The 25352-nt window shown below is 46.7% G+C and overlaps 1 protein-coding gene across 1 annotated transcript in view; it reads left to right on the top strand.

The window, feature by feature from the left end:
• LOC147894433 (putative LRR receptor-like serine/threonine-protein kinase At1g06840) overlaps positions 1-25352 on the top strand; it is an 81228-nt gene that overhangs the window by 9213 nt on the left and 46663 nt on the right. The window contains exons 5-8 of the mRNA XM_087384415.1: positions 22947-23090; positions 23417-23488; positions 23613-23684; positions 23867-23938. Coding sequence (XP_087240541.1) covers positions 22947-23090; positions 23417-23488; positions 23613-23684; positions 23867-23938 — 360 coding nt within the window. The remainder of the gene's footprint in view (positions 1-22946; positions 23091-23416; positions 23489-23612; positions 23685-23866; positions 23939-25352) is intronic.

The following is a 25352-nucleotide window of genomic DNA, read 5'->3' as shown; positions in this document are numbered from 1 at the left end:
GCAGGACAAGAAGTATGATACTTCTGAGACGTTTGATGGCACATTATATAGGCAGCTGGTTGGGAAGCTCATCTATTTGTGCTCTACCACGCCGGATCTTCCTTGGCTTGCTATCACAGTTCATGCAATCTCCTACTGTCACACATTGGAATGCAGCCAAGAGCAGCCACTACCAGGAGAGTTACTTTTTTCAGAGTTTGGAGGGGATCTCCTTTCTTCTGTGAGTTGCCTTCAGGGTTGAGATGGCATTTTCAGCCTCTGCCTTGGTTCTTTATTAGCTCACTTTGAGCTGTTTTTTTTCATGCATTGCATGATGTACTCCTGCATTTGAGCTTGCTCTTGTGGTTTTCATTCATACTTAAGGAAGTAATTTTCTTGAAAAAAAAAAAGAATGCAACCAAGGCTGTCCTTTGATACATATGTGGGACTGTTCACTTTGGTTCGCATTATGCTAAAGGTGATGATTTGCATCTCCATGGTTTTACTGATTCAGATTGGGCATGAGATTGTGATGACAGAAGATCTACATCTGGTTATTGTTTCTTTATGGGCAGCACTTCTATTTCATGGCAAAGTAAAAAACAACCCAAGAACTCACTCTCATCTAGTAAACCGGAGTACAAGGCAGTAGTTGCAGCCACTACAAAATGCATGTGGTTGAGGAACTCATGTATGACCTTCGTCATTCATAGAAGGATGTTCCCATATCTATATGCTGTGATAGTCAGTCATGCATCGCCATTACTCACAACCTGGTGTTTCATGCTCGCATGAAGCATATTGAAACCACTATCATTTTATTCGGGTTGTATTGATGATGGCTACATTGCTCTTCAGTATTGTCCCACCGAGGATATGTGGCGGATCTCTTCACCAAATTTCTTGCAACGGATCCATTCATACGATTTCGAGAGAAGCTTCGGATGAGGGACATTTCCACAATGTCAAGGGGGGTAGTCAAATGACATTGTGTATATGACCCATGGGTTGCTATCTCCTTTCATGGATGAATTTGTGCAAACATGGTACTTTAGGTACCCTAGGTACTTCTAACATATTTCCAGAGTATCACATCCATACCATTGAGGGGGGCTATGTAGGACATTTATATCATTGGTATGGACATGTAGGCTAGTCTAGATTTATTTATGTTATTCAGACTTGCTCTTCTTATGTGACACGGTCGGTCCATATATATACCCAGTGGTCACAAGATGTACTATTACTCATTTTTGTGTTCATTCCTTATCCAAAGTTCACGTGGGTTCTCTCTCTCTCACATTTGATGTGTATGTTCATGCTGCTGTCCAGTTCTCTCCCTCACTTCATGTTCCTACGAAAAGGCTGTGTTTACTTGGACCATGGTAAGTTGAAACATGCATGGTCTAGATGATCGTGATGGCTTCAATCACAACAATTGATACATCACTAGGAGTTGCAACGTGCTTTGGTGGGACGATCAGTTGACATTCTTATGATACAAGTGCATATGTTCTCAGCTTCGGCTATCAAGCAACCATGTCGTTTGCTCTTGGGGAGAGGTCCAAAGAGGTAGGAGAGGGGACATGTGCATTTAGTAGCCCAAACATTAGCCCCACAGTTGCTCAATTAGGGTGAGCTCATAGGAGGCTGGGCAATGTGGATAGGCTTGAGAATGGAAGACTTTAGGATTGGGATATTGGATGTGTATGCACTCGCATGTCATCAAAAGCATGCACATTTTTGGAGATGGTTTATGGAGAGCCTCTTGGGAGGACAAGGAAGGGGGAGCCTCTGTCTCGACGATGTGGCGCTCGTGACTCCTGGCGAGACACAAAGTTCTCTACACTACTAGGTAGCCTTTGCTACTTCTTTGGCTAGCAATGTCATGACGGACTACTCGAGAGACTAAATAGATATTATGTGGGGGATTAGGATATGCATAGAGGTGGAACCATGGGCATTCTTAACAGACACGACGATGTCAGACCACTCCTTGATTGTGCTTCAATGGGAATAGGCATCGAGGATTGCCTTAGAAGCAGATACAGATTCCCAATATTTTACTATAGGAGGAGGTCCAACAGGCCATGGTAGAGATTCAGTAGCAGGAGGACTATCTCTATCAGATGGTTGGGCTAGATGGTTAGCATATTATATCCAGATTCAGAGACAACAATCTCTACAAGAACAAGAGAGAGCACTGCGATAAGACTTGACCTCCCTAGAAAGAGGACCTTTCCTCACAGCGGCTTGTAGATAGATACGAGAGCATTGTGGCTTGACCTCTAGGCAATGAAGATCCGCAAGGTAGAGTTCTCTTATCACTCCCACAAGGCACGATGGGTTTACCTCAGTGGTCACCTCTTTTCTCAGTAGTCACCTTGTGCATCAATGGGCAAATGGATGTCCCTTTCAAACATGAGAAGCTATTGGAGGCCCTCAAGACCCTCCCATTGTAGAAGTGCCCAAGCAAGGATGGCCTGATATCATCTTTTTTTAGATGCTTTTGGAAGGTCATTCATGCTCCCCTACGGATGGCCTTTCATAAGAACTTCGAGTTAGGATAACTCTCTCAATTGCTTGTTGGCCCTTGGGCCAAGCTAACATAGGCAGCCTTACCAACACCAGGGCAAGAACAAGTGGCGCTCATGACTGGCAAATAGGCGAAGTACCTCATGGGCTAACTTCTGAGAGGCGAGCATCAGCCACAACTAAGGCAGTGATCCCGAGTCTGAGGATGAGTAATAATCTTGGAGTTAAGGGCGGTGGATCAATGGCGAGCAACGGTCCAGCGAACGGAGTAAGCTAGTAATAGTAGTCGGTTTTGCAATTAGTCTGCTTAGTAGAAAGAAGTGTTGTAACAGAAGTAGAAGAGACGAGTCACATTTATTGTGGTACACGATCTCTCACACCTGGCTTGCTAGGTTAGGAGCTTGCTTGATTGAGTGCTTAATTCAAGCCGAGGTGGCTTGATTGTAAACAGACTTTATGAATACAATCGTGGCTTTGCTTCAACTTGTTCAAATGGTTTTGTTTTGTTCTGTTAAATTGTTAAGAACTCAATCCCCCGTCATCATACGGTTTCCCCTTTCAATAGCAACCCCGATCTCCGAGTTGTTTTGTTGGCATTTGCTTTCATCACACCCAAGCACACATGTACACACAGCTCACCAAGGACTGCAAGAGCAAGCATCTTCATCTGAGCATTACACGGGTTGGGTCAACGGTTCACGAGCACCGAACACCGAGCACCCATAAGTTAACCGTTGGGGAGTGAACAAATCAGGCCATTAACATTTGTTGATCCTGCTGGGGAAGCGTCAATTGAATTTGCGAGTTGACATGCTGTTAGTCATCAGGGGAATCGAGTGGATTGAGTTTAGCAAGCTTAGGATTGAGTGCACAATCATTGAGAGAGGTTCATGCTGACCAGCAACGAGTTGAAACAGTTGCTAGGTGTGGTGAGCTACTACAAGAATTACCTCCGAACAACCATAGATGAGTGGCACAGTTTGGTGACGTGCTTGAAGACTGGAGTGTGGACCACAGAAAGCATTCAGATAGCCAACCGGCTAATTCACGACTTGGCCAATTCTGATACATTCACAACTTGGCCAATTTTGATACATACTCAGAAAGAAGACAAAGATACGCGGCCAAGCACAAAGAGTTCCTGAATGAGTGTTATACACACTTCTAAGAGACTCATAGTCCATAACTGATGTTTGGTGTTTATCTTTTTTGCGTATGCTTTGTCCCATAGGCCCGTGAGGCCTCCCAAGGATGGTAATATATCTTTCTATCTATCTTTCTTTCTTTCTCCATTCCATGCATTCTATCGCCTCTCTCTTCTTGACCCCGACCCCCCTTTGTACAAGAACATCACAACTATCCAAATCACAAATATACAACAATTGCTACATACATCCTATGCTTGTGGGATGATTTTTCTCCGCAGTGGAAGCACAAGCTGGACCTTTTTCTGCTGTCTATAATGGTTCTAGAGTGGTTATTGATTTTTAATCACTCTACTGCAGCATCATTTTGTGTTCCTAGCTTGGTATCCTCTATATGTTTATAACATGGAGCATTTTGGTACTCATTGCCATAGCATATCTCTAAATGAGGCCTGTCAAGCACTTTGTGTCATACCGTGCCAACTTTTTTGTTAACAGTTTGATGACATCTCGTACAAGTTTTTGACATGAGTTTGGCTATGTTTGGAGAACTCATAGAGCTTCTTTCATTCCAGTGGGATTTTATTTGGCAATAATGGGTCAACATCCTCATTGCCTATGTTGTGATTTCTACACCGAGATTAAAGATTCTTTTGTTGACATCCAATACTTCTATGCACATTTGTGCAAACTCTTGGCCTGTTTTTGCTCTCATACAAGATCTGCATATCATGTTTCTGCTGGTTTAGGGTGTTTCCTGGTGCATTGGCGGTACTAGATCTTCTTAGATTTGTGAGCACCGGGACTTTTATGCAGTCTCTTTTGTAAAGGATGCACAGGTAGTAGGCTCACAGACAGAGGAAGCCACAGTGCAAACCAAGGATGGTGAGCTCCCGGCTGCTCGCTGAGCTCCCTCCTCCGCCCGTGGTAGCCTGAGGGCCTGCTGCCCGCTGCCCCCCTTCCGCCTTGCCTTGCCTCGCCCTCGCCCCCTGCTCCACCTAGCCTCCTCCTCCGCCTGTGCTTCGCCCGGCCTCCTCCGCTCTGCCTCCGCCCCACCTTGCCTTCTCCCTGCTCCGCCTTGCCTTCTCCCCGCCCCGCCTTGCCTTCTCCGCTCGCGCCCCCTTGCTGCTCCTCCACCCCTTCCTTCTCCCGCCTCGTACCTCCTCCGGCCCTTCCTTCTCTCCTTCCAGCCTCGTACCTACGCCCGTTCTCCTGCCTCTCTTGCCAGCGTGCCCCCCCGCCATTCCGCCTCCCCCCATCTTTCTCCTCCTTCTCCCGCCCTCCTTCCAACCCTTCACTCTTCCTCCTCTTCTCCCTTCTACCTCCTTTCTCTCTTCCCCTCTTCCTTCCCTGCCACCCTTGCCACCTCTCTCCCCCACCTCTTTGCCTCGCTTCGCCTCGACGCCCTCCTTCCTCTCTCCTTTTTCATTTGCCTCCCTGCAGCGGGAGCATTCGTGCTTGTTATGGTGAAAGAACATCTTGGTGGTGACCTTTGGTTTGGCCAAAGGGGCTCTATGGCAGCACCCTCGACTCCCACAGCCATTAAGGTTCTTCTTTCCCCAACTGACAAGCAATTGGTATAGCAGGCAGTTCAGTCCCTTCAAGACAAGGTGCTTGTGGGCCTCACGCCTACACAGAGACAGGTCCAAGAGTGGATCCAGGCGAGCTTGGCATTAGAGGGAGACCACATCCAGGAGGTCACCATCTATGGAAGAGGCGTTTTCCTCATCCAGTTGAGCTCCCCCGACACTGCCTCGAGACTTATGGAGCAGAGCCCCATCCTCCTTAGCCCGCATCTTGTTTACCTCTTTCCTTGGTATCATGGGTTCACAGTGGAGGGACATGGATACCACACACCATGTTCCACGTTTTCCGTTTACACTTTGCTTCCCAGAGCTCCCCAAGGAGTATCGTGCCATCCTCCCTTCCATTGGTCGGGCATTTGGCACAGTGCTCGAGTCCCCGCCAGAGTCAGCCGTCTTAGTTTTAGCAGATGATGGAGTCCCTAGGATCATACTGGTGGTTGAGAGCCTGGAGTCCCTCCCAGAGTTGATCCGTCTCGAGACTCTTGAAGGGGCACACTTCGCCAGAGGGTGGAGATTTTCGGGTTACCAGGCAAGTGTCTTCGAGGCAGACAGATGGGTCACCTCACCAAAGATTGCCCCGTGGCCTCCCCCGAGCACCTGCCCCCCCTCCCCCGTAGAGTAGACAGAGTCAGTAGGCCCAAGTCCAGCGTCCTCTCAGGCAAGAGCAGCAGGAATCTTAGACCCCATGGGTTACCCCCTCAAAAGGGGACTGGACCCAGGTTAAAAAGAAAAAGAAACCAAGCAAGCGGCCTGCTCAAGCGCCGCAGGCAGAGGGATCCTCTGAGCTGTAGACTCCTCGTGTATGGGCGAGCTTCCACGTCAGAGGAATTAGAGGATGCTGCCCATGAAACCGCGCAACAGTCATCTTCCTCCTGACGCCTTTTCTTGCAATGCGATTTGCTGGAGCTTTGGTTTTCAGTGTCCAGGATGGTGGCAGATTGCTCAGATCCACAGATGATATATTGCTTGAGTCTGCTTTTCAGCCTATCAGGGTCGTAGGCCTTTTGATGCAGGGATCAGATTCAGAGTGGTTCTTAGACCCTGACCCCCAGTTACTCTCCACCGGGTCTTGGAGACTTTGGCTCTATGGAGGAGTTCCCATCAGGTATTTACAGTGGGACCCCGGAGAGTGGGAGTGGATTGACGCGGGGCATCGAGAGAAGACCATCCCCTTCTTTCGTTACACGGTCAGTAATGCCAGGAGATTTCAGCTCAGTAGTAGAGGCTGGAGACCCTCCAGGGTTCCTCATTGGGAGACTTTTGGTATTACTGCGGATCAGCAGAGGTACTTCTGGAGGAGGCTCTGGAAATCCCACAGGAATAGAAAGATCACTATCTTCTTTTGGCTTTCTATTCATGGAGGGATTGCAATGAACCTTTGGAGGTCCAGATTCGGAGCCGACCCTACTTGCCCTCGTTGCCTTTCTGCTTCGGAGTCTATTCAGCATTGCTTATGGGATTGCAGACAGGCGAGATTGATTTGGATGGGGATAGCCAGGATCTTCAGTCACTTTGCCCATTCCCCACTCTTTATGACTTGGGGCTCGGTGGCTTGGCTTTCTCTTACAGGACCTCAGGTTTTCTATGAGGGACTTGACTCCTCCCGGGCCATTTCGGTTCGACATCATCGGGTTGAGCTCTGCTCGTTGGATGTGGTTCCACACCGTCCTTTTACAGCTGTACATACCTCTGTGGATACTTCTTGGGAGATTATAGCGAGCATAGCAGCCTGGCATATCTGGAGATCCAGATGCACAGAGGCTATGGAGGGTTCTCAGGTTCATCCCTCGCACACATTGGCTAGTATCTGGACAGACATCGTGCACACTCTGATGGCCGTATGGACGGGTATGCAGGGGGACTCCCGTGCAGCCTCAGCTAGGAGGGCTTCTTTCTTCAGGGAATGGAAGGATTCTCCTTTCTTCTCTGAATCTACTACAGGGTTGAGATGGCACTTTCAGCCTCAGCCTTGGTTTCTTTCCACCTCACTCTGAGGGGGTTTTTTATTATCCTCATGATTTCATGATGTATTCCGCTTTGAGCTTGCTCTCGCGGGTTTTTGTTCTTACTTAATAGAAGTCTTTTTCATGAAAAAAAAAAAAAAAAAAAATTCCTCTGAGCCAAGCTTGCACAACAGTATGAGCTAGCTCCTGTCCAGATTTGAAGGGAAATGGTCCACCAGGGAGGGAGAAACAGCAAAAAAACCAGTCGACTTTCAAGCTGCTGGCTATGGCGACGTAACGCGGCATTTCGCCTCTCCTTCTCAGTGGCTCTTCTCTGGTATACCAGCTTTGTTTCTACCTAGAAAGCCCTTTTTTCTTTGCTTTGAAGAGTGAGATACAAGCCCTCCAAGTTCAGGCCTTTGTTTTGGACAGTTTTGACAATGTTGTGAGTTTGATGCTACATTAGATGCTACTTTAGCATTTTTGATGTTTCAAAGTGTTGAATAGCATCAGTAAAACTGTGGCTACAACTTTCCTTTAAGTTGCTATACCTGGATTTGCTTGAAATACTTTCATTTAGCCACCTCTATGAAGCATGCAAGTTGAAGCATCATTTCCATTATGATTTGTAGTATGGAATTTGGTTATAAGTCTTTGCTACTCTAAATGCTTGTACTTTGAAGCTCTTCAACTCTTTCTAGCCTTGTAAGAGAGTAGACACTGCCCATTTTGGGTTAGACCCTCTCATGGCTACCTTCTTGAATATGGATAAGTTCAATGGTAAAGGCTTTCACACATGGCAAATGAAGGTTAAGTTTGCATTGATGAGGGAAAACCTCTAGGGGCTTGTCAAACGTGCTTCAACTTCTTCTTCAACAGCCTCTAATGCTGGAGAATCCTCAGCTCCGACACACCCGGCACGAGATCGTGCTAGAGAGGAGAAAGCCTATGGCATTATTGCTCTTGGCTTAGGAGATGACTATATTCATCACATTTCTGATTTGGAGTCTCCTTCTGAAGCTTGGCAGAAGCTTGATATTATTTTTTGTGCTAGCTCTCACATCTCAAAATTGTCACTTAAGATTGCTTTCTTTGAATTGAAGATGGCTAGTGGCACTCCTTTGGCTGCCCATGTCAATCACATGCGGAGTCTCATGACTCAACTTACTTCTATCAACTCTCCAATCACTACAGATGATGCAATGGCAGTGTTGCTCAAAAGTATGCCTAAAGATTATGATCATGTTGTTACCACTTTGAAAAATCTTCCTAATCCTACTCTTGAAGGTCTTATTACTGCTCTTCAAGAAGAAGAAAGGCACATGGAACTCTGGAGAGGGAATGACACAGCCTATGCCATAAAAACTCAAAAGGGCAAGTTTTCACCTTGCAGACATTGTGGGAAGACTAATCACCTCTCAAAAGATTGCTTCAAGATCAATCCTTGCAAAAATTGTGGCAAAAACAATCACCATGAAAAGTATTGTAAGGCAAAAAAGGAAGCAACTACAAAGCCAGAAACTGCCAATCTACTTTCAGTTGATGTGCCCCCACAAGATGAGGCATCCTATGAAGATTATGCTTTTTGAACCATCTCCATATATGCTCCAGATCTCTCTTTTTATGTTGAGTCAAGGTACTCAGCCTGGATAGTCCTCCAAAATGAATGAAATAAACTTTTGTGTGTTTTGTAAACACCTCTGGTCACCATATGATGTAGGCCATGTGTATGTGTTTTGCTCCATGGTACCTCCTGCAGACATTGTGTGCATGTACATGCAGGGGAGATAACCATTGGAAGGTCTTATGGGGAACCCCTTGCTAGCATGAGATCCTAGCCATAGATTTATCCTTGACCACCATGAGATGGCATGAGAAACTATGAGACTAGATATATCCTTGACATAGCCTGAGGCATTCCCTTGAGGGGGGGTATGATGGGATATCTCAAGGTGTATGCCCCAGGCACACCTTGGTTTCTATGTGTGTGTGCTAGAGGCACAGTTAGGTGCCCATAAGCACTGTTAGGTGGTGGTAGATGTCACATAGGATGATTGAGAGAATCTAGGAGCTGATTGAGGAGATGATTGAGGAGATGATTGTGGAGCTTGGTGGCTTATGTAAGAGGTGCCTACATATGGACCTCACCTTTCTTCATTCCATAAGCAAGCAAGCATTCTCATTTCGTGTTCAGCTTCATGCTTTCCTTTCAGTTCTTCAACACTCAGCCCCTGCTCCTATGGTCACTCTCACCACCCGCCCCCCTCCCTTTGACCCCCGCGTCCCTATCCCTCCCTCTCCCGCCACCACCCTCCCCACCTCAGCAGCAGGTTCTTCCGCCTCGACACCCCTGCCAGCAAGCAAGGGATCGATGATGCCCCCTTCTGCTTCTTCATCGCAGTAGCAGGTTCGTGCAGGGAGGGATCCTAAGGGACGAGGCTCATCCTCTCGGTCAGCATCTCCCAACCTCCAGCTTGGGCATCCCTTACCGTGGGACTTCTGGAGGTTAGGACCCTGGAATTATCTAGAGATTCCGGACTCATATCCTCTTCTACTGGAGGTAACGCTCATGGTTCTTCAGCCCGAGAAGGGGGGTTTGATCAGTGCAGTGGGATCTCAGACATACCCCGTTTGGAGATTTTAGTTTACCTCCACAAGGTTGGAGAAGTGGTCCCCAGAGGTGTTCGATGCTATTTTTGAAAATCAGATTACACTCATGATGGACGAGTGGATGGAGCCACAGGGACTGGACCTTTGGTATGCCCATGGCGCGGAGGTGAACTTTCAGTTGAGCTTCACGTGCGAGGAGCCAATGTGTGGTTTGGCGACAAGAGTTATCAGATTGCCGCTAGAGGCAAAGGTGGAGCAGGCATACTTCTGGCCCCTCCAGAAGTGTGTGGAGTTATTTGGGGTGGAAGCCTCTTCATGATGAAGTGGGCATGGAAGGTGGGTATTAAGCTGGTATATGTTAAAAGTGAAGCATGAGCAAGAGCAAGTGAGCAAATGAGAGCAATAGCAAGTATGATTTCATTCATGAGTAGAGTTGCATATAGTGGAATGCCCCTGAGTAGATGGCTCCAGATCCATGATTATCTCCCTGATTGTCTCCATCAGTAACACCCTCAAGTCCTCCATGAAACTGGCCACCAGGTCCCTAACTTATCTCAATCACACCTAGATGGGTGACACCTAACTGATGAGTCACCTGACACACCTACCATGGTGCTCACTAGCACTCACACCATGTCCTACACAAGCACTAGCACACTGGCACACACGCACCACATGACCATGTCCATAAGTGTGTCCCCTAAACATCAAATTTTCCAACACCCCCCTTAAATTGATGACCTTCTACCCTGATAGTAGCCCTTCATCTCTCACTCCAGTTGCATTGGCAGTAGGCACATGTGGACGCCCTAGCTCCACCATGGCCTCACTCCAAATCTGGTTACCTCAGTTTACAACAAGAGAGTCCACCTGGAATATGTGTCTTTGGGTATCACCATAGGACATATGACTCAAAGCAGGCAAACATGACTAACTAAAATGGAAATAACATATCATTTTAGGATGGACTATCCATGGCATAGCACCTTATTGACTGAAACACACAACATAAAACTGAAGCGGAAGCGAGTGGAGGAGAGTGAGACCAAGACCTCAAGAGTGGTGGGTGTGAATCAAGAAGCAAGGACACACCACAAACCTCAAGAATATATTAGGATAGACACTTGGATGGAACCAGTTCGGAGTGAACCGTGTTCACACTGTAACCTGTAACAAAAAAGTGTACATGAGGTGGCACAGGGCCTTAACCCCAACAACCTCCCACCTGAAGGCAATGTGCCTCAAAAAAAAATAAGAAATTACAGCAAGTACATATAGAATGTACAAGGCCAAAACGTGATATATGGCCTATCCAACACCCATCAGTGCCCTGCAATGTGCAAACCGCTCTGCTGGCAAGATCTTGGTGAAAAGATCCGCAGGGTTATCATCAGTATGGATTTTGACAAGTTCTAACAACTTGTCATGCAATACCTCACGAATAAAGTGGTACTTAACATCAATGTGCTTGGTCTTCTGATGAAAGACCGGATTCTTTGCCAACATAATAGCACTCTGGCTATCACAATGCAAAGAAGGAATATCCCCTGAAAAACCCAAGTCTCCCACCAGACGTGAAAGCCATATGGCCTCCTTGCAAGCCTCAGTGGCTGCAATATACTCTGCCTCCATGGTAGACAATGCTGTGCATCTCTGTAACCTGGATATCCATGAAATAGCACCACTTGTGAAAGTAAACACGTAGCTCGTGGTGGACTTACGATTGTCTGCATGCCCTGCATAATCTGAATCTGTGTATCCATGCACTTCTGCATCTTGCTTGCCAAAACATATGCACACATCTTGAGGCCCCTTAAGGTATCTCAATATACCCTTAATTGCCTCCCAATGCCTCTTACCGGGGTTAGCCATATATCTACTGACCACTCCCACTGCAAAAGCAATATCTGGTCTAGTAGCAACCATGGCATACATCAGACTGCCACATGCAGAAGCATAAGGAACTTGGCCATATGAGCCCTTTCATCATTTGACTGAGGGCTGTCCTTTTGGCTGAGTTTCAAATATGGTGGCAAGGGTGTGCTCAAAGCCTTCCCCTTATCCATATTGAACCTCTCCAGGACTTTGCCAATGTACTCTTTTTGAGAAAGATAGAGTAAACCCTTTGACCTGTTCCTCACAATCCGCATACCAAGAATGTGATTTGCATCACCAAGATCCTTCATGTCGAAGGTTTTGTGCAGTTTTGCCTTCAAAGCATTCATATCAATAGATGACTTCCCAGCAATAAGCATATCATCCACATAAAGAATGAGTATACGAAGACTACCATCTCTTGCCTTCTTAGTGTAGAGACAATGATCATGATCAAACCGTCTGAATCCTTGTGCTTTCATGAAAGCATCAAACTTGTGATACCACTCTCTGGGTGCCTGCTTGAGCCCATAAAGACTCTTCTGCAATTTGTATGCAAGCCCTTCTTTTCCCTTGACTTGATATCCCTCTGGTTGCTGCATATAAATATCCTCGTGAAGGTCTCCATGAAGGAAGGCCGTCTTCACGTCCATTTGGACAAGATCCATGTCCTGACAAGCAACCAAAGCTAAAACAGTCCTCAATGTAGTCATCTTGACTACAGGAGAAAAGATTTCATCAAAATCAACTCCCTTTTCCTGCTTGAACCCCTTAGCAACTAATCTTGCTTTGTACTTGGGCTTAGCATCCCCTGGAGTGATCTTCAACCTATAAACCCACTTGCATGGTAGGACTTTCTGGCCTGCAGGCAACTGCACTAGATTCCATGTCTGATTCTTCTCAAGAGATTGCATCTCTGAAACCATGGCTTTCTGCCAATTCTTTGCGTCCTCCCTCTTCATGGCTTCTTTAAAGCACGAGGGCTCACCACAATCTGTCACCATGATGTAATCATCAAGTGCATTCACCCCTGGAACAAACCTGTCAGGCATCCGGGACACCCTGGTGCTCCGCCTAACCCAACCATCTTGATTAGGTGGCTGATCTTGCTGTTCCTGCATATTTTGGGGCTGTACAGCCTGCTCTGGAAGCACATCTTGCTGAATCTCAGGCTGCATTTGTGGCTCTTCCTGTGGAGGATAATATGGAGCATTAAAAGCTGGAGGTGGCTGCTGATTTTGACCATTTTGGACAGCATTTTGATTGGCATTTTGTGGTTGTGCTCGAGGTCCTTCCTCCTAAAAAATGACTCTTCTCACTCCAATGGTATTGATAGGCTGTTTTTGCATCCTATCTTCTCGAAAAATCACATCATTGCTCCTCACAATTTTGTGAGATTCAGGGTCCCACAACCTGTAACCCATCTCTCCATTGTCACCATACCCAAGAAAGATACACTTGCGTGACTTTGGGTCTAATTTGCTGCGTATTTCCCTTCTGACATGCATAAAGGCTTGGCAGCCAAACACCCTGAGATGTTTGTAAGAGGGTGGCTTTCCTGACCACACCTCCTCAGGTCCTTTTTATGGGCTGATTGCTTATGTTTGCCATAAATACAATGATCACATGCTGAAAAATCAGAAAAATTAAGTAACCCAAAGAAGACAATACTTTCATTCCTTTCTGGCTTATATGGCCCAACCGGCTATGCCACAATGAAGTGTGTGGCTGCTCGGTCACATGGATTACATTAGCATCAACACCCTCAACATACAATGGATACAAGGTGCCTGATTTGCAGCCCTTGGCCACAACCATATTTCCCTTAAGCACCTTCCACATAGAATGACCAAATTGGGTGAGATAGCCTGCATCATCAAGCTGCCCAGTGGATATCAAGCTCTTCCTGAGCTGTGGCACATGTCTCACATTGTGCAATACAAATTCAGAACAATTTGGGAATTTTAGATGCACATCCCCAATGCCAACAACGTCACAGGCATAATCATTCCCAAGTTTCACGCATCCTTTCTTCCCTGCATCATACGAAGCAAACCACTGCTCATGAGGAGTAACATGATAGGATGCACCTGAGTCTAATAGCCAATCCTGTGCATACGAGCCATCATTGGCCACAAGAAAAGAACTATCACCAGAGGAGGCAACAAGTATGACATCGTAATTATCTTCATCACTGCTAATCACTGCATTGAGCTCCTCAAGTTTAGCCTTGCCCTTGGTGTCTTTGGCATCTCTTTTGGCATCTTTGTCCTCTTCTTTTCTTTCCTTATCCTTGCCTTTGTTTTTCAGCTGAAAACAGTCCCTTTTAATATGCATGCCCCTTCTTATGGCAGTAGTGGCATTCAAGGTCCTTCCTAGGACGGGACTGACTGCGAGATTTCCCTTTATTTTGGTTTTCCCCTCTATTTTGCTGCCTACCTTTGCCCACAGCCAATGCACTTGCATTCTTATTTTCACTGCTATTCTTACGCCTCACCTCTTCCTGCAGAAGAGCGCTTTCCACATCTTGGCATGACAATCCTGTGAAGGCAGGGGCTGAATTGCTTATGCCTGTAGCAAAAGTATCCCAACTGTCAGGGAGGGTACTCAAGAGAAAAATGGCCTTCACCTCATCATCAAAATTCATTTTCTGATTTGTGAGTTGGCTGAATATAGAGTGAAACTCATTGAGGTGAAGTGAGAGGGCTGTCCCCTCTTTCATGCTTAGTTTCATGAGCCTCTTCAACCAAAACACTTTACTAGCTGCACTCTGACTCTCGAAAAGGGACTCAAGTTTTTTCCATATGCTGTAAGCGGTGGCTTCATTCTCTACATTGAAGTAGATCTTCTTAGAGATGGTCAAAAGAATGGTACTCTTGGCCTTCTCATTCATGGTTTCCCACTAAAGGTCACTAACTTCATCGGGCTTGATCCCTTTATACTTGATAGGCATATTTTGATCTTTCTGGACCAACACATTATATATTTGCTTCTTCCAATAAGAGATTTGCATTCCCCTCCAACTTCTCGATGTTCCAATAGTTGCCTTCGTTGCTTGAAGACATGATGATAAGCCCAAGTAGAAGCAAATAAATACACCTAAGGCACAGAGAGCCTCAAAGTCACGTGCTGTGACTTAATGCAATGTTGTCCACTCTCCAAAACTGTTTAAAAAAAACAGTAAAAGAAAAAAAACCTCTAAAAGTCCCCAAATCTCTTCCAAAGTAGCCTGCACTTGTACAAAACTGTCACAAAGCTAAACTCAGAACTGAACTGAGTTTTCACACTCTCCAAGAGTGTACAAATGTGCTGTCCACAACAAGAAGCATTTGCCCAAAACTGACCTGATTGCAAAATCTCCTCTTTTGTCAATGCATTTGACACATAGACATGTGAATCCCCTTCCAAAACTGTCTACAACAGCCAATGACACCAATTTGAGCAAAAGCCCCTTGTTTTGGCATCTATTGAAGAGAAATTTCGTCAAATAGGCATCCACAAGTGCGTACAAGCACTCTAGCGTCAAACGCCCCAAATTTCTTGCATGCAATTTCTGCAAATTCCGAGAATGCACCACGATGTGCACCAAATCCTCAAATTTCTGCCCAATGTGGCCAAATGTCACACAATCCAACTGCCCACTTGACAAATGTCAAGTGTACTTGCGAACCACGTCTTAAATACCTCGAAGAAGGATATTCCCATGCACGAGATTAACGAGGTCATGACCAACGAAGGGCGTAGAACAGCAGCGGAACGCGACCCAACTTGACGTTGTACGGCGGGCCTTGACGCTGTACGGACGAAGCTACATGTTGTACGGAACATACGGTTGGCGTTGTACAGGCCAATACGCTGTACGGAAGCAGAAGCCACACATTGTACGGAACGTACGGTTGGCGTTGTACGGGCCAATACGCTGTACGGAAGCAGACGGGGAACTTCTCGGCTGAGGGTGAGGACGCAGGATAGAGATGATGAGCCAAAGCTCTGATACCAGTTGAAGCGGAAGCGAGTGGAGGAGAGTGAGACCAAGACCTCAAGAGTGGTGGGTGTGAATCAAGAAGCAAGGGCACACCACAACCCTTAAGAATATATTAGGATAGACACTTGGATGGAACCAGTTCGGAGTGAACCGTGTTCACACTGTAACCTGTAACAAAAAAGTGTACATGAGGTGGCACAGGGCCTTAACCCCAACAAAAACTAGAAGGCAGGGCCAATTCCCTCCTGGATGAAAGTATCCTCATTGATAGAGGTCTTTGTAGCATCTAGCTCTGGTTCTTTCTTCCTGGTCTTCATAGTTTCCGAGAGCACAAGCATATCAATATTGATGTAACTCTTTTGCTCTTTGTCCTTCTCCACACTCTTTGATGCATCTTGTCCATATTCACTTAGTAGCTGTCTTGCAGCTTCATTATCCAACGTCGAGTATTCCATTGAATGTAGCACGGTTCCAGAAAATATCTCAGGTCCTCCACCAGATGGAAACGTGGGTACGATGGGGCAATCTCCGAAACGACCAACGCACATGACTAGGAAATCGAAATGAAGCCACTCTTCTTCAATCTTCGTTTGAAGTTGTCCTCTTGACTGCTTCTGCACACGCAATTGCCAAACCTTGCCACCACCATTCTCTTCTTCTTCATGTGCGAAAGCTGTACCATTGTTCCCCCATAAACCGGTAAAGCTAGTATTTTAGCGAACCTTGATCTGATTTCCATAACCTCGCAGTTGAACCGAATTCTCTCCTTTAACTGAAATCTCTCTGCATAGCCTTCCAGGTATTCTACGACTTGTTCATTCGGAGGATTGAAAGGAGTGCCTGTAGGCCAAGGGAAGTCTGAAAATTGGTACCCGTCTCTGGGCGACTGCAGTTTCATGGTGGCACAAGTGTACCGCCAGACGCCAATAATACAATCCCGGGCTTCCATGACTGTGGGCTTGATTCCATGTTACATGAGGTGCTTACAAGCAGCAAGGCCAGTCATTCCTGCCCCGACGATGCACACTTTGTGGGCGCTGCAATGCGAGCTGGTAGAAATGAGCAGAGGGAAAAATGTAGGATGTCTAGCAACTACGTGATTTTTCATCCCAGGCGCACTAGCTACATAGTGTTGCAAAGACTACTGGAGGGTGCAAAGGCTGAGAGGATTCCGACAATGGTTGTGTGCAGTGGGAGAATTAATCTCTGAAAGTTTGGAGAGAAAGGGAATGAGATATGGAAGAAGAAGATGAAATCATGAGGGAATCTTGGAATCTCGACTTCTAGGCTACTAGGGAGCTCATGGAGGATGGAATGGCTCTGATACCATGTTAGAAATGGAGCATGAGCAAGAGCAAGTGAGCATATGAGAGCAATAGCAAGTATGATTTCATTCATGAGTAGAGTTACATATAGTGGAATGCCCCTGAGTAGGTGGCTCCAGATCCATGATTATCTCTTTGATTGTCTCCATCAGTAACACCCCCAAGTCCTCCATCAAACTGGCCACCAAGTCCCTAACTTATCTCAATCACACCTAGATGGGTGACACCTAACTGATGAGTCACCTGACACACCTATCATGGTGCTCACTAGCACTCACACCATGTCCTACACAAGCACTAGCACACTGGCACACACTCACCACATGACCATGTCCATAAGTATGTCCCCTAAACATCAATTTATCCAACAGTATCCACCCTAGTACGGCGCCGCACAGACACCGACTACTCGCCCTCCAAACCCCCGGCAAAGTCACACAAGGTGGTCTTTCTGGGACAAGCACCCACTCATAGGAGAGCCTTGTTCCCGACACCCCCGTTCTCATGAGCTGGACCATAGTGAGTTGGAACGTACACAGGCTCCACGACCATGTTCGTAGTCAGCCGCAGTACCTGATACTCCGGGCCAGGAGTTGCAGAGGGCAGTGGTAGGGCGGGCAGTGGACATCCTTATGATTCAGGAGCACATGTTTTCAGCCGCAGACATCAGACGACGTCATCACCTTCTCCCCGGGAGAGGTCGTGAGGAGTGGTCCCCTGCAGTAGGACGGGAGCGGAGGGGTTTGCATCTCAGTCTCTTAGACTTTGGCTCCAGAGGTCTACGATCAAGGCGAGCTCATTCCAGGACAGACAGTTTGGATGGGAGTTTGGACAAGAGAGTCCAGGATTGGGATCCTGAACGTGTATGCCCCAGTGTGTAGACAGCACCGCCCGGCCTTTTGGAGGAGGCTGTCAGAATGTCTTCCGGATGTAGACTTCTGGATTGTTGGAGGTGACTTCAACAACCTGGAGTTCGGGGAAGGCAAGCAGGGCGGCGCCTCGTTCTCTGAGATGCCAGCAGCAGAGCGTAGCACTTAAGAGCAGTTCATTTTCATGATCAGTAGCAGAGACCCGAGGAGAGAGCCAGATTTCAGCAGGACACCTGATAGCCTTCTCTTCTCCTTTGGACAGAGGAGGCACGATGGATTGCTAGAGAGACTAGAACGTTTCTATGTTGGGGACTAGGCACTACACAGAGGCAGATCTAGGAGATCTAGCAGGTCATGCCAGGGATTTGGGAGCAGTCAGAGATGACTCCGTGTGACGGCTAGGCTGCATGGGTGGCCGATGCGATTCACAGGAGTCGTGAGGAGCTGTAGGCTCACGCCCTTAGGCGGAGGAGGACCCTTTAGGAGTGTGAGCGGGCTTTGAGAAGAGACCTCGCCTCCATCGAGAGGCTCAGGGAGCAGGACCCAGGTTCTTAGTGGCTTAGTGACAGATTCGAGAGTGCTCGTCTTGAGCTTCAGGACACGGAGTTGCGGCAGGCTGAGTTCTCCTATCACTCCTCCCGAGCCCGATGGGTGCAGTAGGGGGATAGGATGACGAAGTAGTTCTTTCAGACCACTAGGCCCCGATCGGCAGGCACACAGCTGCAACGTCTCCGGGACTCGCAGGGCATCATGCACACTGACCCGCAAGAGATTCTAGACATGACCACCGGTTTTTACAGCCAGCTCTTTCAGAGGGAGAGGATGACCCAAGCGGGTCTTGTGGCTCGAGAGCTAGTTTGGGATCACGTTCCGACAGTAGTCTCGTAGGATTTACGCAACAGACTTGAGGAGCCTTTCACAGATGAGGAGCTCTGGGAAGCCCTCAAGGCTCTCCCGTGCCCGGGTGAGGATGGCTTGACTCTAGCCTTCTTTCGAAGCTTCTAGGAGATTATCTTCACCCCTTTCCGTTTAGCTTGCCAGGAGTTTTTTGACACAGGCTTTCTCCCCCAGTCCATGAGCAGGGGGTGGATTTGTTTGATCCTGAAAGGAGGAGACAAGTCAGACATCCGACAGTGGAGGCCGATCACTTTGCTTGATATTGCATACAAGATCCTCGCCAAGGTCTTGAGTTTGCGGTTTCAGCCTCATCTTACCGATATCATCCACGACACACAAACTGGGTTTGTCCAGGAGCGCAGCATCCTGGACAACATCTTCACGTTCTGGGAGGCAGTGGATTGGTCCAGGGAGGAGTCACAGCCGCTGGTTGTCCTTCTCTTGCACTTTGAGAAGGCCTACGACAGGGTGGAGAGGTCCTTCTTGGAGGGCACTATGAGGAGATTGGGTTTCTCAGACATATGGGTCAGAGGAGTCTCAACGTTATATGTAGGGAGCTCTAGTCACACGGGAGAAGCCTTTCCTCTCTCTCGCTCAGTCCGCCAGGGCTGCCCACTCGCTCCCTTCCTCTTCTTGTTTGTGGTGGAGGCTTTGGGCTACTACTTTAGATCACAAGTGGTGGGTCTCACAGGGTTGAGGCTCCCAATCAGACAGGAGGAGGAGCTACTTGACTCGGAGTTTGCAGATGACACGGCTTTGTATGTTGAGAGCACCACAGCGAGTCTGGAGAGAGTCAGGGGCGCCCTGGCTATTTACTGTGAGGCCTTGGGAGCACGGATCAACTGGATGCAATCTATAGGTTTCTTCACAGGCTTTGAGGAGACACAAGAGATCCGTGGGTGGGGGAGTGACTTTGGCTTCAGATGGATACCGCAGGGCCAGACAACGAGATACCTCGGATGCTAGGTGGGTATTGACATTACAGCAGAGCAGCAAATTGCCCCGGTCCTTGAGAGTGTGTTCGACGCAAGCTTCTCTATTGGAGCTCGGCCAAACTCTCCTTAGCAGGTTGCGCCTTAGTGGCAAACATGGTCAGTCTTGCCATGGCCTGGTATATCGCCTCCTGTTGGTGCTTTCACAGAGGATGCATTGGGCAGCTCCGACGGTTGGTACGAAACTTCCTTTGGGCAGGTTCAAATGGCACGAGGAACACTAGGGCCCGAGTAGCTTGGTAGATGGTGATCATGCCGCAAGCGCTGGGAGGCTTGGGTATCATTGATCCGGAGATGTAGAGCAGAGCCCTTCTGGCAAGTTGGTGGTTCGTGGCCTCACCCCAGGTGCAGAGCCTTGAAAGCTCCTCTTACAACGAGGGCTTCTAAGGAACACCCCACACACTGGGGGACAGTGGCAGCCTTCACACAGATGGATCTTCTCAGAGGCCCCCCTTACGGGGAAGGGCTCCCCCCTGATGAGGAGCCTTCACAGGGTCTGGCAGAGACTGGCAGGGGGTCTCATTTGTGCTTCGCCCAGATGCCGAGAGGAGTTTGAGCGCCAGCCCCTTCTGTGGTACCTAGAGATCAGAGATCAGGAGGGATGTATGCTCGGACAGCGGACTCACATTGGTTGGGCACAGTGGGACAGTGGTGCAGCAGGGTCCTTTGGCCGTTGGAGCAGATTACCTATGGAGGCAGAGGCGAGGTTTGACACCCTAGCGCATCTGCGAGGGACAGGGCAGCGGATGGGCGAGATTGACTTAGCCATTCTTGAGTCCTGGTGGGAAGGACTTCATGTTTGGAGAGATAGCAGATGGTTGGGGTAGTTTTCTCGTACTGGTGTTTCCTTGAGGATGTTGATGCAACGCGGCAACATGCACCCCGGCTTCTTCCGTGTAGGACGTGGAGACCTACTTCAGCCACTCATTGAGAGAGACCCCGAGATGGATGGGAGTCTTGATGGGATTCACTAGCAGATGATCAGAGTGGTAGGATGTTTGGGAAAGGAGTGGCACATTGACCCTCCCAGTATCTCAGAGCAAGACGCCTCTAGATGGCGCCTTTGGCTGTGGGAGGGTAGACCCCTGAGGGAGGTCCAGTGGGATCCAGGAGAGTGGTTCTGGTCCTCCAAGGGCGGCCTAGCTGAGCCGGTGGATGGATGAGGTGCCCTTCTTTTCCCACACCACACGGATTGGCAGGAGGCTTCAGATGGACTCGTAGAAGTGGACCCCCTCAGAGACATTGGGTGATGCAGAGAGTGCCCCAGGATGTTCGCTCCAGGTTTTGGACGCAGTTGTGGTCCAGCTTGCGGCCAAGGAAGATCTCATACTTCTTCTGGCTGGCTGCCCACGGAGGCTTGCCCATCGGACCATGGTTGGAGCAGATGCGAGTGGAGGGGTAGTGCCATTGTTGCTCCGATGGTGTCCTAGTTACTATCCCGCATTGCCTGTGGAGCTGTCGTAGCGCGGCGAGGATCTGTATGGGAGCCCTCAGGATCATGACACGTATGCAGAGTCTTCATAGAGACTACACCTGGGGGATGGTGGCTTGGTTGACAGAGGGAGGACATGCGTTTCAGATTGATGAGATCTTCCCAGCCTACCGGATACAGGGTCAGAGCATACAGAGGATTGCACTCCACGAGGCAGTCTCCCTCTTGATAGCCTAGCTCCTCCTTCTCCTAGGGAGGACAGTGTTTGGGAGGTGGTAGCCAGCATCACGGCTTGGAACATTTGGGTGGCTTGCTGCAGTCTTGTGATGGTGGGTGAGCACCCAGTTCCACCCTCGGCTACCCTACTTGCCATATGGCAGGATGTCATTTACACTCTACGGTCCACTTGGGAGTGGGGGACTCTAGGCTCCAGGGCGACTATCGAGAGGCGTGCTCATTTCTGCAAGGCTTGGCCTGCATGAGTTTTCTGCATCTTCACTCCGCAAGGGATTCACTGGCTGTATAGTCCCCCCACTTGGCTGTTAGCCCCAGTTCCAGAGATCCCCTAGGCAGTGAGCTGGGTTTCTCTGGAACAGGCTGGTTTCTTTCTTTCAGCCTTTTCCGGTTTTTCCCATACTCAGCACCTTCGGGGCTGCTGTCTTGCATGAAATCTTTCAAACATTAATAGAAGGTTCCTTTCTTTGCCAAAAAAAAAAGATTTGTGAGCACCGGTTGGCCCGCATGGCCTCTTTCTTGCTTCAAGGCAGTGACATCATTTGGAGATTAATGTCAGATTAGGTCCTTGGCATCTATGGAAGGAATGTTGCTTCCAGGCTCCATAGGATCATCTCATGTCCACTGAGAAGTACTCAGCATCCACATGGTCTGATTTCATACACAAATTTTTTTATATTTGCAGGGATGTTGGGATGACTTTTAGGCAACTTAGAATCTGTGGGAAGCCTTGATTAGGATTAACAGACAACTTCCTCCTTCCATGGATGAGCAAGGTATTACTTGGCTTTACCATTTGCCATGTTCTCGCTTTACGTGCCATTTTTGTTTTGGTTGTTTTGGCCTTAAGTTGCTATTGTATTTAGAGTGAGAGTTGCTTAATCCAGATAGGATACTTGACATGTCTTACTTAATGAAGATAGATATTTTTTGACAAAAAAGGATTTTCTTTTGTTGTTTGACGTGTCTTTATTGATAAAGATAGATAATTTTTGGCAAAAACTGGATTTCTTTTCTTTAACTTTTAAAAAATATAGGGATCTCAGAACTTCAAATCTTCTCTTTTCACAATTACTGGGATCTTGAACCCAATGATCCACACCTAATAAGAACTTTGATCAATGTACCAAACCTATTAAAATTGTTTTGCAGTCCTATCAGAAAAGAACATAACATGCACAACAGCACCTTTAATGGTCTTTGAAGTCACCTTTCACCTTGGATTCCTTATTTAAAGAGAAAACGTAAAGCGAAAGGTATTCAAAGGATGGACAATCTGGAGGACAGTAATCCTTGATTTTGTAGCTAGGATCTTGTCTTGATTTAATGGTTTAATAGTCTGGTTTCTCTTTGTGTAAACCAGCCTTCGCGATTATCATTTTGTTCTTATGTGCTCTTCAGTTCTGAAGAACTTTTCTGCATGCTATGTTGGTGCACCACATTTCAGAACTTTTGTTTATTCTAAGGGATACTAGGGATTTAAATACAGTGCATCACAAGTAACAAGTACCTGAGTTCACCTTTATATTTTGTTTGCAGATTATTAAATGGAAACCAATTTTTTGGCTTGCTGCCACATTCCCTTGGCCATCTTCCAAATCTGATTAGGTTACAGATAGATCAAAATAAAATTTCAGGCTCTATCCCACAGAGCTTTCAAAATCTGAATAATGCACTTCACTTGTAAGTACACCTCCTCCCTCATGCACTTCGTAAAAATGGTTTGTATCCAAATCTCGCTCTTTTCTAAAATCAATTCTATAAATGAGTTTATAGGGGTAGCAATTAAGCTTTCCTTGGAATTTTGTGATTTTGAGTATGATAAAGACATTCATAGGGTCGATCCTGATGTTTGCAACTATCGAGTTGGTCAATGGTTACTCTATCTGGTTTTAGAAGAGCCAACTAATCTGGTGCAACTATATTTCTGGACAAATGCAAAAGTAGAGATCACGAAGTGGGATTTCGCTTGCTCTGATTAGAATTTAACAACGGGGTTCTATGCACAGCCACATGAATAACAATTCTTTGAATGGGATGATTCCCTCTGGGCTTGGCCAACTTCCAAAATTGTTGCACTTGTAAGTCCTCTCTATTTCAGTAATCTAAAATGATGTTCCATTTCCCAAAACGCATGTACAAGGACATAGGTATACATCTTGGTCACAGCTATGCATCTCACATTTTTTCTTATGGTCTCTGCAGATTGTTGGATAATAACATGCTGAGTGGGCCAATTCCAGCAGACCTCTCCAATATCTCTTCGTTACGAATCTTGTAAAATTTTCTGGATCCCTTAAATTTGAAACCATAGATTTGTCTAATATTCCTTACAGATATACAAAAGACTGGAAAAATCTGAATGTTGAGAGAAGCAACAGATTTATTATACTTTTGTAGTGATATATGTGATTTTATTAACAAATCCTTTTTTTGTGTGGATTCCCTTGATGTTTCAGACAGTTAGATAACAATCAATTTGGTGGATCTATACCTCCAAGCTTCTATAATATGCCCACACTTGCAAAGTTGTAAGTACTACATTGCTATAATATTATTTTGCATCTTAAAGAAGATTTGGTGAAGTGTAAAAGGCTGCATATCAGCAATTCCATACCAATCACTCCCCAAAATATTGTGGCTAGCCTTGCAATGTTTGTTCTAGGAGCTTCGTGCTGGCACTTTATGCCTGATATCTACATGCAGCTTACCACACTTGGTGCCAAATATCAAGAAGAAAGATGGCAGTTAAGCTAGTGAAATAAGGGGCAAGCTCACGGTTCTTACAGCAAGCCTTTGAGGGGCCTCTTGGCGTCTCCTCCCTACAACACAATTTTTCTCATTGCTATCCTCCCTGCCTCTCCCTAGGGGCAGCTAATATTGAGATGCAATCTCAACACCATGCATATCAGTGCTAAAATTTTGTACACGAACTTGTTGTGTTAGCTGATTTCCATGTGCACTAATCGATGTCAAAACACACATTACTTTGATACCATGTTATATTAGGGAGTATCAGGAGTATCAGCCTGACACTTGCTAATGAAGAAAAGTAGCAGCTGCACAACAGTGTAGCAGCTTTCAACATTATGATGCAGCAACAGACAAACTCACAGCAATGCTGCACTCCCTAACTTAAGCACTAAGGACTTTAATTATATTAGCGAGTGTCAATCCTGAGGTTAGGTGCTGTGAGTTAGTGCATTGTTGCATCGTGCTGTTGAGAGTTGTTACACTGTTGCCAAAAGTGGCAACTTGACATTGAGAAATAGCCGTGACGTTCGTGTTTACCCTGTTCATAAATTTGACCGTTTGTATGTGCAAGCCCTTTGGATTTGTCTGCATTTGTAACTTTAAATGTTTTTTTCTTTGCTGTATGTATCCATTTGCCATTGCATCCTTTCTTGTTTGATGGTAAGGGCATTGAGTCCCACCTGTTGTGATTTTTAAGTATTTTTGTCCCTTCTTGCCATTATATCTGTGTCAAAGGCACGCTCATAGTACTATTGCTTCCACTTGCATTAGTAATGTCAGCAAAGCATAACTAAATGTCTCTACCTCTCTAGATGAACTTCCTACTTTATCATATGCTATTTTGGCTGGCAGCTTCTCTACTTTGGTTGATCTCTGAAGGTTGATCTTCTCTCGGTTGTGATAGTTCTCTTTCTTCATTATTGTTGTGTGCAATGGTGGTCTAGATATAACTTTGATTCCCTTAGCATCGCCATCAAACACTACTCGCCATTTTCTTTCTTTTTTAACAATTCATTCAATAAAAAAGATCCAATTATATTATGCTTGTGAAATACGATACAAAGATCAGCTCTTTTCAAGGGCACTAACAAAATGGAGAGACAACAGCTGATTATAGCCTGCTTCTCAAGGTTCTAGCACACTACCTAGGGTAACACTAGAGTGAGCACTAATAGCCAGTGTGTGGTGGAA

The sequence above is a fragment of the Dipteris shenzhenensis genome, chromosome 14 (assembly GCF_047967505.1).
Source record: "Dipteris shenzhenensis isolate YYH24624 ecotype China chromosome 14, Dip_SZ_1.0, whole genome shotgun sequence".
NCBI lineage: Eukaryota > Viridiplantae > Streptophyta > Polypodiopsida > Gleicheniales > Dipteridaceae > Dipteris > Dipteris shenzhenensis.
This window is presented reverse-complemented; position numbering and strand designations above follow the sequence as displayed.